This window comes from Rhododendron vialii, chromosome 7a, assembly GCF_030253575.1.
Source record: "Rhododendron vialii isolate Sample 1 chromosome 7a, ASM3025357v1".
Taxonomy (NCBI): domain Eukaryota; kingdom Viridiplantae; phylum Streptophyta; class Magnoliopsida; order Ericales; family Ericaceae; genus Rhododendron; species Rhododendron vialii.
In genome coordinates, this window is record NC_080563.1 from 5,444,074 (window position 1) to 5,455,800 (window position 11,727).

At 40.5% G+C, this 11,727-nt stretch overlaps 3 protein-coding genes across 3 annotated transcripts; all 3 read left to right on the forward strand.

The window, feature by feature from the left end:
• Positions 1–1,268: 1,268 nt before the first annotated feature.
• Positions 1,269–1,748, forward strand: LOC131332562 (uncharacterized). Its single transcript, XM_058366870.1, has one exon. The coding sequence runs from the start codon at positions 1,269–1,271 to the stop codon at positions 1,746–1,748; it is 480 nt and encodes a 159-aa protein (XP_058222853.1).
• Positions 1,749–5,331: 3,583 nt separating this feature from the next.
• On the forward strand, positions 5,332–6,974 carry LOC131334202 (F-box/kelch-repeat protein SKIP25-like). Its single transcript, XM_058369116.1, has 2 exons — positions 5,332–5,978; positions 6,223–6,974. Exons 1-2 carry the CDS (start codon positions 5,425–5,427, stop codon positions 6,839–6,841), a joined length of 1,173 nt encoding a protein of 390 aa, XP_058225099.1. The 5' UTR covers positions 5,332–5,424; the 3' UTR covers positions 6,842–6,974.
• A 3,368-nt stretch (positions 6,975–10,342) lies between these two features.
• Positions 10,343–11,196, forward strand: LOC131334205 (glutathione S-transferase U7-like). The gene has a single exon (XM_058369122.1). It carries the CDS (start codon positions 10,476–10,478, stop codon positions 10,878–10,880), a length of 405 nt encoding a protein of 134 aa, XP_058225105.1. The 5' UTR covers positions 10,343–10,475; the 3' UTR covers positions 10,881–11,196.
• The last annotated feature ends 531 nt before the right edge of the window (positions 11,197–11,727 follow it).

Below are 11,727 nucleotides of genomic sequence, written 5' to 3' on the forward strand. Positions count from 1 at the left end.
TGAAGAAACGTAAACTCGTAAATGAGCAAAGCACTCGTGTATTTGCGAATGAAGAAAACGCAGAAGACCTATGATAACAAGATTTGTTATACAAGGATTTGTTGAGTGCTATATATGTAAACTATTAGACTCTACAGACATTACGAATGCGATTGTGTTTTATGTGGTGTTGTTTTGTCAAAGTTCACATCCGGTTATCCCCAGCTGGTTAAGTGGTCTTGACCTAAGACTTTAGGTCTCAAATTCGATTTTCCTCGTTTGCACGTGTAAGCATGTAAAACGGTTGTGAGACGGGTCGTAAGGATTAGTTCGAGGGGCGCGCAAATTAGCTTGGAACACTTTGCATTACCCGGGAAAAAAAAAAAAGAATTAGTTCACATCTGATTGCTAAGTGGTCGGTGTGATGCAATTGACAAGAAACACGCCCAAAAGGCTATGTATCTTTTTATCTTCAATTTTGCTCTTAGTTTTAATGTACTTCTGACATGGTAGTAATAAAATCAAAATATACAAATCTTGAGGTGAATTGTATGGGGATTGTTATTATTCCTTTCGTCCATTTTTAGGATTCCAACATTTTAACGGAGCGCCATAAGTATCCTTTAAGAATAACATAAATGGCCAAAATCACCCTTCCATCTTTTCCAACGCGTAATTTCCCCTCCACTTCCGTGTGAGAACTTGAATATTAGAGGAAGGGCGCATAGGGAAATGACTGACTATTTTCTCCTTGACTAGAAAAAATAGACGAGATTATGACATCCAAAAGAAACAATGCTACGTACTTTTGTACCGATCACTTCTCTTTCACATATGCGTCAGTCCAACACATTTAATTGTGGGATGGGCCCATACATATGTGAGAGATGAGTGATTGGAAAGTGGCCGGTAGACGTATCCATAACATTATTTAAAAAAAAAAATGGACTAAATTCTGGAAGGGAAGGTGTAGCACTTTTGATATTCAAAATAGAACTCCTACATAAAATCTTAGCCAGACACTGGGATGCAAAACAAACCACCCGCTTCAAACGCTCTTTTTTGGGAGTTCATCCACCTCATTGCAGGGTCCTTGGATTTCTGCAACTCAAACCCTAGATAGAGAAACAAACAAGGGAGAGGATAAATAAAAAAAAAAACAGAAAGAAATTGATGCAGAGAGAAAAAGATCCCTATACAAACTTCCAAGGAAGATAGAGAGAGAAAGAGAAAAGAGGTCAGAGAGAGAGCGAGAGAGAGGATATATTGTCTTGCATGAAAAAACAACAATGGAGGAGGAAGGGCATGGAGATCTTAGAGTCCCCATCATATCTGGGGTGTTCTTCGTTTCCTCTATAACCGGTGGAATCCTCCTCATTATGTGGCTTTCCGATGTGAACGGCTCACAGCCCTGGTTTCCAATCTTGGCATTGATCTTGATAAGCTTCCCATGGGTTTTCTGGTTCTTCACCTACATCTACACCTTCATCAAACCCTGCTTCCGGCGGGACGACGGACGGGGTGTCAACCGCGACGTCAGCAGAAGACCGCCCGCCGCCACCGCAAAGCGCGCGTCATCGTCCGTGCGAGACTCTCCGGTGAATTCTCCCACCGGAAAGCGGCAAGTGCAGTTCGGGGCGGTGGTTGTCATGGACGAGGGAGGTGGCGGTAATAGCCGGGATGGCCACCACGACGGCGGTGCCGGTGATGTATCGGTTGCCTCCTCCAAGGAATGTGAAATGCCGTTGACCCTATCGGCTTCATCTTGAAAATACTTCCATCTGGGAAGATGCGTTTTATTTCTGGCGAAAAACAGACCCATTATGCAGGAAAGTGTGAGATGATGGGAAGCCTTTCATGGATCAATCACCCAGAACTTGTGATGGCTACAGAAATGGTGGTATTAGTTCGATGAAAATGAGATCATATTTCTATTCCACTTTCTTATAAATGCACGTTATATAGTTTGTTTACACAAGGTCCAGTGAATTGAAACTTCAAAATATGATCTTTGGACGACGAAAATAAATTTATGGTGCATTTATATCACAGTAGATTTGGAAATATCATTTCCCACCCTTCCAATTAAGCACTGAGATTGGAATGTTACTGTATAAGTATGAATGAATTAGCTTGGATTGATGATTGGCGCAGTGAAGTTTATGTGATTGAAGACTTAATTATATTCTGATTTTACAAATGCATATTCCTCATCATGCATGTTAGATGAGATTATACACAAAGATTATGTTTGTGGGACAAATCTTCATCGATATCGGCCTCCTTAATTAATTGTGGCCTTCTCATTGATAGTTTGTCTATATTAAGTTAGCGTGCTAGCTTACTAGTATTAAGGATGTCAATGTTTCTCCCGTCAATTTAAATTCGGAAATATAGGCCGCGGGCAAGCATCCTACGGGTCGAACCGTGGCGCTTGGGGTTTGCTACACTTTAGTATAAGAAAATAGAGTTGCGTCTTTACTACTACCTGCGAGTTTTGTAAGCGCTTGATCCTAAGAGGAACCTCCGACGCAGGATTAACTGCTGCTGGATGAGCCAGCTGGTGACCATTCGTTTCAAGCTAAAGGGTACTCATATCTATTGATCAAGATTAGGAAAGGAAACTACTCTATCATCATTAAGTGATCAGAGTACTTTGAATAAAATTGTTTCTATGATGGAATTTGTTTCTATGATGGTAGCCAATTGTTATGATTGTAGCTGGTGACAGAAGGATAGTACGAATACTGCATTCGTAGAAAAGTAAATACTAAAAAGCTCTCCCAACAGTAGAAACCCTTGCTACCACCGCTGGGAGGCCTCCGCCTCTCTCCCTCCCCCCTCCCCCCTCTCTCCTTTTCTTTCCCCCGCCCTCCTCACCTCAGTAGTCTCCCGCCGATTGGCTTTCTGTGCTCTCGATTTGGGTGCGTTTGTTGTTTGGTCAGGCAAGGTTCCCCCTAGCGGCGGCTTTGTCAGGCGATTCCATAGTCCTTGGTTCCTCACGGCGGTCCAGATCTGTCTTGCTCGGGGTCGTTGACGAGGTAATAAGGTGTGCGGTTGGTTTAGGGCTTGTTTTTTTTTCTTTTTTCCCCAAGTTTTTTTCTGTTTGGGACTGATGGTGGTTCGATGATGTAACAGGGGTTGGTGGTAGTCCGGTGGTGTTGGTTTGGTTACGCAACAGTTCGGCTGGAAGTAGGCTGGTCTATGGTCGCCGTGGGCATAACAGCGCATTTGAATCACGGTCGGTGTGTTCGGAGCTCGCTATGTCAACGGAGGCTCGCCTTGGAGTCTCTCCACTACTCTGGTTCGGGTGTTTCGGCTCTCTAGTTCTAGCCGGTGACCCTTGTGGATTAGTCCATGAGAGTAGTTAGCTTGTAGTTGATATTGTTGTTGTTTGCTTTCAGATTTTAGCAGTGCTTAGTTTTTAAGGTTTGAACTGTGGATCTTTTAGATCATCTGTTATCTAGACCTAGATTGGTTCTTAAGTACCGGCGATATCGGGGGGGCCTGCTTCGATAGTAGGTGCCTGAGATCGAAGTTTAGGTAGTTCTGATTTTTTTCTGTATCTTTTCTGAAATCTGTATTGTCCGATAGATTTATGATGAATGAATGACTTCTTTTAAAAAAAAATAGCTGGTGACAGAAGCAAAGCCACCCTTTTTCTCACCCCCACGCATGCGCCTATGGAGACAGAAACTGTTGTCTTTTGAACTGAAAAAAGTGGAAACAGAGACATAAAAGAATACTCTTGGCAGCATCATAACGTTATGCATGCCTACTCATTCTGTGGTAGTGCCCTAAAAGTGTCACAACCTTATGGTTCAAGCCAAGGTTGAGAAAAAAGTAAGCCAGGATTATTTTGGTTTATGTTGGAATTTTCTTTAGCTCGGTTGGTGAATAAATTATTTCTGTATCATATGACCAATAATCTAATAAAGTTTGTAATGTACAAGAATCGACTATTAAACCGGTACATCACTCGTCCTATGTTATTAAACATGTGTTACTAATAGTGCGAGTGTGCGACCAATCGAACTGAACATTACTATTTAGGATGTCAACCACGTCCTATAGAGATGTTTACAAATTCCAACAGTTTTTTTCATATCAATAGTGATGCATTTAGGAAGAGATATGACGAGTGAAGCATCTTCTACTGATGCATTATCACACGAGATATGTAGCCAATTAGGAGCTATTAGAGCATTCCATTGTAATAAGCAAATGGGAGTGGATAAGCAAATTTAATAACAATACTCAAAAAAAACCCTACATTGTAATAAGCAAAGTTATACTCCCTCCGTCCCAAAATGTTTGTCCAGTCCACAAAACGGAGTGTTAAAAATAATGCAATTTTTTCAAGAAAAAATTCAAACTTTTTTCACAAATTAAAAATACTCATTGATATCTAGTAAGTTGTTAAAAAACTTTTGATTTTTTCTTGCAAAAAATGTATTAATTTTAACACTCCATTTTGCGGACCGGACCAGCATTTTGGGACGGAGGGAGTAATTCTTTTAATAAATAACCAAATTCCATTCATTCCATAACCAAACTTAACAACTTTTACCAATAACCAAAACTCAATAACTCAAAAACACTCCACATTGGAATCGTCTCATCGAGACGAATAATTTGGTGTGGTCAGATGCGTGATTGGAACTCGTTTGCGATTGGACAGATATGTATTATGTATTGTGGGGTTTTTTTTTGTTAGAGATGCAAAAATAACTAATGTGAAGGTAGATGTTATTAAGTTTGATTATGAACTAAATAAATAATTAAATACTGACGTGACATATTTTGATTATTGATTTTGATTATTACCATTATGGATGCTCTTAATGCATTTAGGGGAAGAGATATGTCAAACCTGATAACCCAAAAATTGGTAACTATAAATGGTCCATTTTGACCCAAGGGTGTAGCCAATTAGAAAAAGCCAAAAAGGTAAAGGAGGGAAATTTTCCTTTTTTTCCTCAGGCTACTGTGGTCCTTACACCTCCCCACCTCCTCCAGATTGCGAGTCCTAGAGTATTTAATTGGAGTGTATCCCAAACCATATACTGTACTTTTGAAAACGGCTTCTCTGCAACAGGAAAGCCTCTACAATCCTATCTCAACCGTTCAGCTCAATAATTAATGGTCACAATTTCAAACATACTCTTTCCGAAAAGAGTTTTCTATCAAATTCTATCCATTAAAAACTCTTTTGAATGATTGAGATTAAACAGACTGACTGCTCTATGCCGTCCAAACACAAACAACTTTTGAAACACAAAAAGAAATTGCATAAGAACGGTCCCACAAACACGAGGACTTAACCAAGAAGCGAAGCAATCTCCCTCAAACAGGAGAAGTTCCCAATCAAACTGGATAAAAGGAGTACCACCCCAAGAACCCTTTAATTTAAACTGGAGAAGAGTTTTCCCCAAAAATCTGCCCATGGCCACGGCTGAAGCCACTTCCACAGCCATATCCATTTGCAACCCCACAAAGTATTTCAAGAATACAAACTCCGACCACAACGAAAACGATCACGAGTCCATGTTACTCCTTCCAGGCTTGCCAAACCACCTTGCCCAGCTCTGCCTCTCGTCCCTCCACCCTTCACTCCTCCACGCCGTGTGCCGCTCGTGGCGCCGCCTCATCTACTCTCCTTCTTTCCCTCCTTTCTTCTCTCTCTACGCCCTTCTCTCCCCCACAATCCACCACCACCAGCAGTACTCTAAATCTATTGAGTTCTTTTCTCTAGACCCTGTCTCGTCGGCATGGCGGAGGCTGCCGGGCCCTCCACCACCTCTCTGCCTCCTCCACCGCCATCCGTCATTCATATCCCGGACCCTCCCGATCCAATCCCTGACGGTTGCTGGCCGACTCGTCCTTATTGCCGCCACTGACGACCAGTTCCTGCCGGCTCTGTCTAGCCCATTGGTCTTCGACCCTCTGTCCAATTCGTATCACTGGTTCTACGGCCCACCACTGCCCACCCCACGCAGGTTGTGATTAAAGTTATATCTCTTCGGCCTTCATATATGCATAACTTGAACCGAAAAAGCCCAAACAGTAGACTGAATTTGGATCCTGAATTTATGGAAAGAAAAGAAAAACCAGAGAAAACAATCAGCATCATTTTTTCCTCAGATACTTTTTAGTTAACATCATTTTTCGCAACAATCAGCATTTTCTTTTATGCATTTTCCTTTTATTTTCCTCCCACTAACGTCTGTTGGGTTCCAACAGGTGGTGCGCTGCCGGCTCAATGGGAAGCGCAATCTACGTGGCAAGTGGGATCGGGTCCCACTACCAGAGTGAGGTGGCGCGGTCTATGGAGAAATGGGACATGAACAAGAAGGATAGAGAGTGGAAATGGGAAAAGATGGCGCCGCTTAAAGACAGTAGCTTTAGTAGAGAAGATGTGCAAGCCATAGGATATAGAGGGAAGCTCTGCATGGTGAATGTGAAGGGCAAAAGCGTCAAACAAGGCAGCGTCTACGACGTAGCAAAAGACCAGTGGGAGCACATGCCTGAGGGAATGCTGGCAGGGTGGAGTGGAGCGGTGGCGGCCACCGTGGATGGAGAGGATGAGATGTTTGTCGTGGACGAGGAAAGGGGTGAACTGAGGAGGTATGACGCTGATAACGATACGTGGGAAGTGGTGTTGGAGGAGTCAGTGCTGTTGAAAGGGGCTGAGCACATAGTGGCTGGAAGGGGGAGGGTTTGCGTGGTTTGTGGTGGCGGTGGGAGGATTGTGGTGGTGGATGTGGCGGTGAGACCACCGAGAACTTGGGTTGTAAATCCGCCGCCGGAGATGGAACTGGTTGGGGTTCATATATTACCTAGGGTGAGCCTGTCGGAATAGAGATACATACACCTGTACATACAGAGTGTATGTACATAGTGAATCAACAGTAAATTTTATGAAAAGACACGGATACGGATTTGGACACTTTTGCAACTTTTGATGCATATAAATCCAACTTCTTACACTTTTGCAACTTTTGATGCATATAAATCCAACTTCTTACACTTTTGCAACTTTTGATGCATATAAATCCAACTTCTTACCTATATTATTACAATAACAAAGGCCTACATTAGTTGTCATGTCTTGGCATGTAGCTCTTGTCTACCTGAGAGTTCCACTAGTATGTGTTTAGATACATACACTCAGGCATCGTTACAGATTTATATGCCCCATCAACAACATATGCCACTTGACAATCCGCTGAATTATTTATTCCATGTGGAGACCATGGACAAGGCATGTGCAATCGATCATCAATGATAAAAGGTTCATAAACAAAGAAACTAATTATTCTATCCCAAAATACTAAAAAACACAAGAATGAAGCGCTCAATCGTCATTCATTAGATGTTTCACTATGAACAGGAGAATAGAGGGGAAAATGTCTTTGGCAAAATGGTGACTAATATACTAGGGAGGAAGAAGAAACTACAATTAAATGGATGACTTTTACGGTTTTACCTATCGGTCTGATTCGTCTGAACAATAGATTGAAGGATGGATTGGATTAACGGTGTGAAAATTGGTGAAAAATCATGCATATACATACAAATTTGATGAGATACAGATGTAACCCGGGGAATAAAATATAGGATGAGAGAAAGAGATTAAAAGATCACATGAGGAGAATCAAGAAGGAGCCAAGCATAAAAATTTCGGAATTTGCATATAAGAATTCCGGGGGCAAAAGGTCACATGAAGAGGATCAAGAAGATGCCAAGCAAAAAGTAACCTTTTGGATTCTTTAAACCAAAAAGGGGTTAGAAATCCCTGTGGAAAGTGCTCATGTCCTGTGAATCACAACTACTCAATTGAAACGTCTCCCCAACCAACAACTCCACCTTTTCTTATTTATTAAACTACTCCCCCACCTTTTTCTTATTTATTGGTCTCTCTCTCTCTCTCTCTCTCTCTCTCTCTCAAGCTGCACCAACTAAAGTCGAGACTTTTACAGATCACATTGAATGACCTTTTTTTTTTTTTTTATCCGACATTGAATGACCTCAAAAGGCTCGAGGCTCTGTTCCGGAACCGAAAATAAGTCCTTATTTTTTAAGAAGACAATTTCAAGCTCAAAAATTATGGGCTAATTGAAATTTAAAAATATGCAATATGGATCTTGTTTGGAAGATCTCGATGAGATCTTTTATACGATGCAAAAAAAATTTAAAAAATTAATTTTTATTTATCTTATTTTTGAGTTTGAAAATGTGAAATAAGCTGGGCCTTGGCTTCTTATTATAGCTTTCCACAAGGGCCAACTTCTAAGAGTTGAAAAGCTATCGGCTATCCTACCCGCTTGCACCATTTTATAATCCTAAGATTGGGTACTATGGTTTGCTGTCTCAGTATGGGGATAAAAACAAGATCCCCTCACCCAGCACACTGGCATACGATAGGCCGCACACTCTAATCTTATTTCACAGGCTTAAGAAAAGTAGATAACACAATTGATCGCACTGCATACTGTGTTATCCATTTCCCACTTTATCTCTGTAGGACTACTAAATCGGTTTGGCTCAAACGAAAGTCGTATTTAAGTAACTTACCCATTTCATTAAGCTAGAAACTTGCTATTTCTGCAGTCAAATTCCAATCTTCTGCATCCCTCCGCATATGAAGTGGGCCCCATTATGTGTGAAGGATGACAGTCGAATGGAAGGAAAGAAGTATGAAAATATCAGTTAAAATACTGGCAAGGTGAATCCAAAATCAATTAAAAACAAAATCTCTGAACGAACCAATGAAGGACCTCAGCAAAGAGTTGGCAAAATATGCATGTCTGACATCACTGCTTGTTGGACAGCCAAGAATTTGGAGAGGTTGCTTTTGTAGTTTGGAGTGGATGCACAAAGATATTGCCACAGTATATCCAAATGAAGTCAGCATAGGCAAGTGAATCCCCCTACATATATCAGTCCAAAAGCCAGCAAACGATTTCAAGATAACTTCTGTGAGTTAAAGAACAAGAGTCGGTAGTCCAAAATAAACTATGCTAGCCGTTGAAGAGCAGAATTCTGATCATTCAATGTTACAACTCCGAGAGGCAGATTGTGATTTATAGATGAGGTGGAATAAACTAGCCAAGGGCAGTTAAGGAAAGCAATCATAAATAGTCCTCGGTTGTAAGGAAGGAAATTAAGAAAAGACAAGGATAAAGACAGACAAAAAGAGAATTCATTGCAGATAATTATTCAGAACACCCAAGCTGTATTATCCTTCCCATAAGCTGATCTCATCTGATGTCCTATTTGATTTTTTAGTTGACACTTGAAAGTTAAAATTATTTCTTATGGAAGGAGGGTTAAAGGAAAATAAATCAACTTCTTTTTATCTCATACGGTAGAAGGAAACAAGTGCTATTGGAGAAAGGCCACGTGATGCTCCAATAGCAATGTGCACACTCATTATTTGTACATGCATACATTCTTACACGTACGACAAATTTGTATATGTTTGCGCTTTTATAATTTTTAACACGTATGATATTTTTAAGTACATCATTACTGTTTTATTTGCATCTCTAAACCTATATGCCTGCTCAAGTATATATGCTTTCTCGGGCTTGTTAAGGCTCGTGAACAAATTTGACTCAAGCATCGACAAATTTGGCTCGAGCTTAACTCATCAAATTTTTATTGAGTTCGAGCTCGAGATTACTAATAATTTATTAAACAAACTTGAACACCCTACAGTTTGACTCCATTCGGCTCATTTGCCCAGCCATGATAAACATCAACCTCTCTCTCCAAAGACACCATGGTTCTTATCTCTACTCAGAAGAGTCAACAATGGTCCAATGACTCCAATATACTAATAAGATGCCTTATCTAGATACTGAGTGACGTAAGACCTTACGTTAGGACCTAGAAAAGAAAAATATCTTTAACCATGTCTTCATTTTTTCATTACATTTTTCTACACAAACTTTTATATTTTCAGTATATAAAAAGCATTAGCACACTAACAATGACCGTTGGACTGTGAATGAACCGAACAGCTCACGAGTTCGAGTTTTTGGTTTGTTTGACGAAAGCTCAGCTCGGTAAATGAGGCTCGGCTTGATTCAAGAGACTCATTTATTAAATGACTAAGCACAACTCATTAAGGCTTGAGCCGAGCTCGATCTCAAGTTTTTGACTCATTTAGTAAACAAGCCGAGCTCGACAAAACTCAGCTCGGCTCGGCTCGGCTCGTTTGCGGCCCAATGATAAAATAAAAAAAATTTAAAAAAAGAGGTAAAATATAGAAAGAATCAATCAAGAGCATTCATAAAGGTTGGGTGGAATTACCTTTATCTTTTTCTAACTTTACGTTTGAAGTTTCAACGTAATCAATGAGCCAATCGGTAGGGAGGTGGAATGTGGGGCTTAATTTGGAGAATTGAAAACTGACATATGACAAAATCCCAAGAGAGTGTGCTTATAAAAGTCCTCAACTAACACAATTGGCCAAACAAAAAAGCACCATGGCAGATGACTTGAAGGTTTTCAGGACATGGTCAAGTCCATTTGGGTTAAGAATCATCTGGGCATTGCAACTTAAAGGCCTGGACTACGAAACCATATTGGAGGATCTTTCTCAGAAAAGCCCTCTACTCCTCCAGTATAATTCCACCTACAAAAAGATTCCAGTACTTGTGCACAATGGAAAACAAATCTCAGAATCGCTTGTAATCCTCGAATACATTGAGGATACATGGAAGCAGAATCCTTTATTACCTGAAGATCCTCATGAGAGAGCTATGGCACGTTTCTTCGCGAAATTCGTCGATGATAGGGTGAACTCTCTCCACTGTCTTGTGAAAAAAATTCAGTTCATGGTAATTGATAACACCAACTCAAATCTCAATATAAAAGAAAGTGAACTATAAGGCCCTGTTTGGCTGCGAAGGTATAGTTTCCAAGAATTGGAAAACATCTTTTTGGTGCTCTTACTAAAAATGTCCTTTTTCTCCCCGGACATATTTCCTAAAAAACAAGTTTCATCATAACTCGTAAGGCTTCGGTTTTGTAAAACATAAACAGAAGCCAAAAATGATGCTGAACGGACCCTAGGCTTGCCTCTCTACTCTATCAGCTCCAATAAGCCATCAAGTCTCTTGCTGCCCATTCTTATATCCTAACTATATCTTTTTACTAATTTAAATGTCGCTTTTTGAATCAGTAATCGACGTGCTTGGCACTGGAGGAAAACCTGAAATACATTGAAGAAGGAAAGAAGTTCTTCGGAGGAGCAACAATCGGCTTCACAGACTTTGCACTTGGTTGGACAGCTAATTTGCTTGGTATAATCGACGAAGTTACTGGGATAAAGTTCATAGACGCAGAGAAATTTTCACAGATATCACAGTGGATTCTCAACTTTTGTGATGTTCCAGTGATCGAAGCAAATTGGCCGCCTCGTGACAAGCTGGTCATCAAGCTTCAAACCATTCGTGAGAAGTACATTAAATCTAAATGAACCAACTAAATGTACATTAACTCCAGGATTTAAGCTTAAACTACAATCTTCTAGTCTTAAGGCAGTGTTTTGTGTTTTTGAGTCCAATAATTGAGCTCGTCTTACTGCAGAGGGTTTGGTCCTGCGTTATTCAGTGAACAAAAGTTGCACAGCGTATATGTATCTTACCTAATGTACATTGGCAATGCCAATAAGAGTTCCACAACAGAGGGATCCCCTAATGTAAAACTCTAAATCTATTGTAAAATTTCTTATAA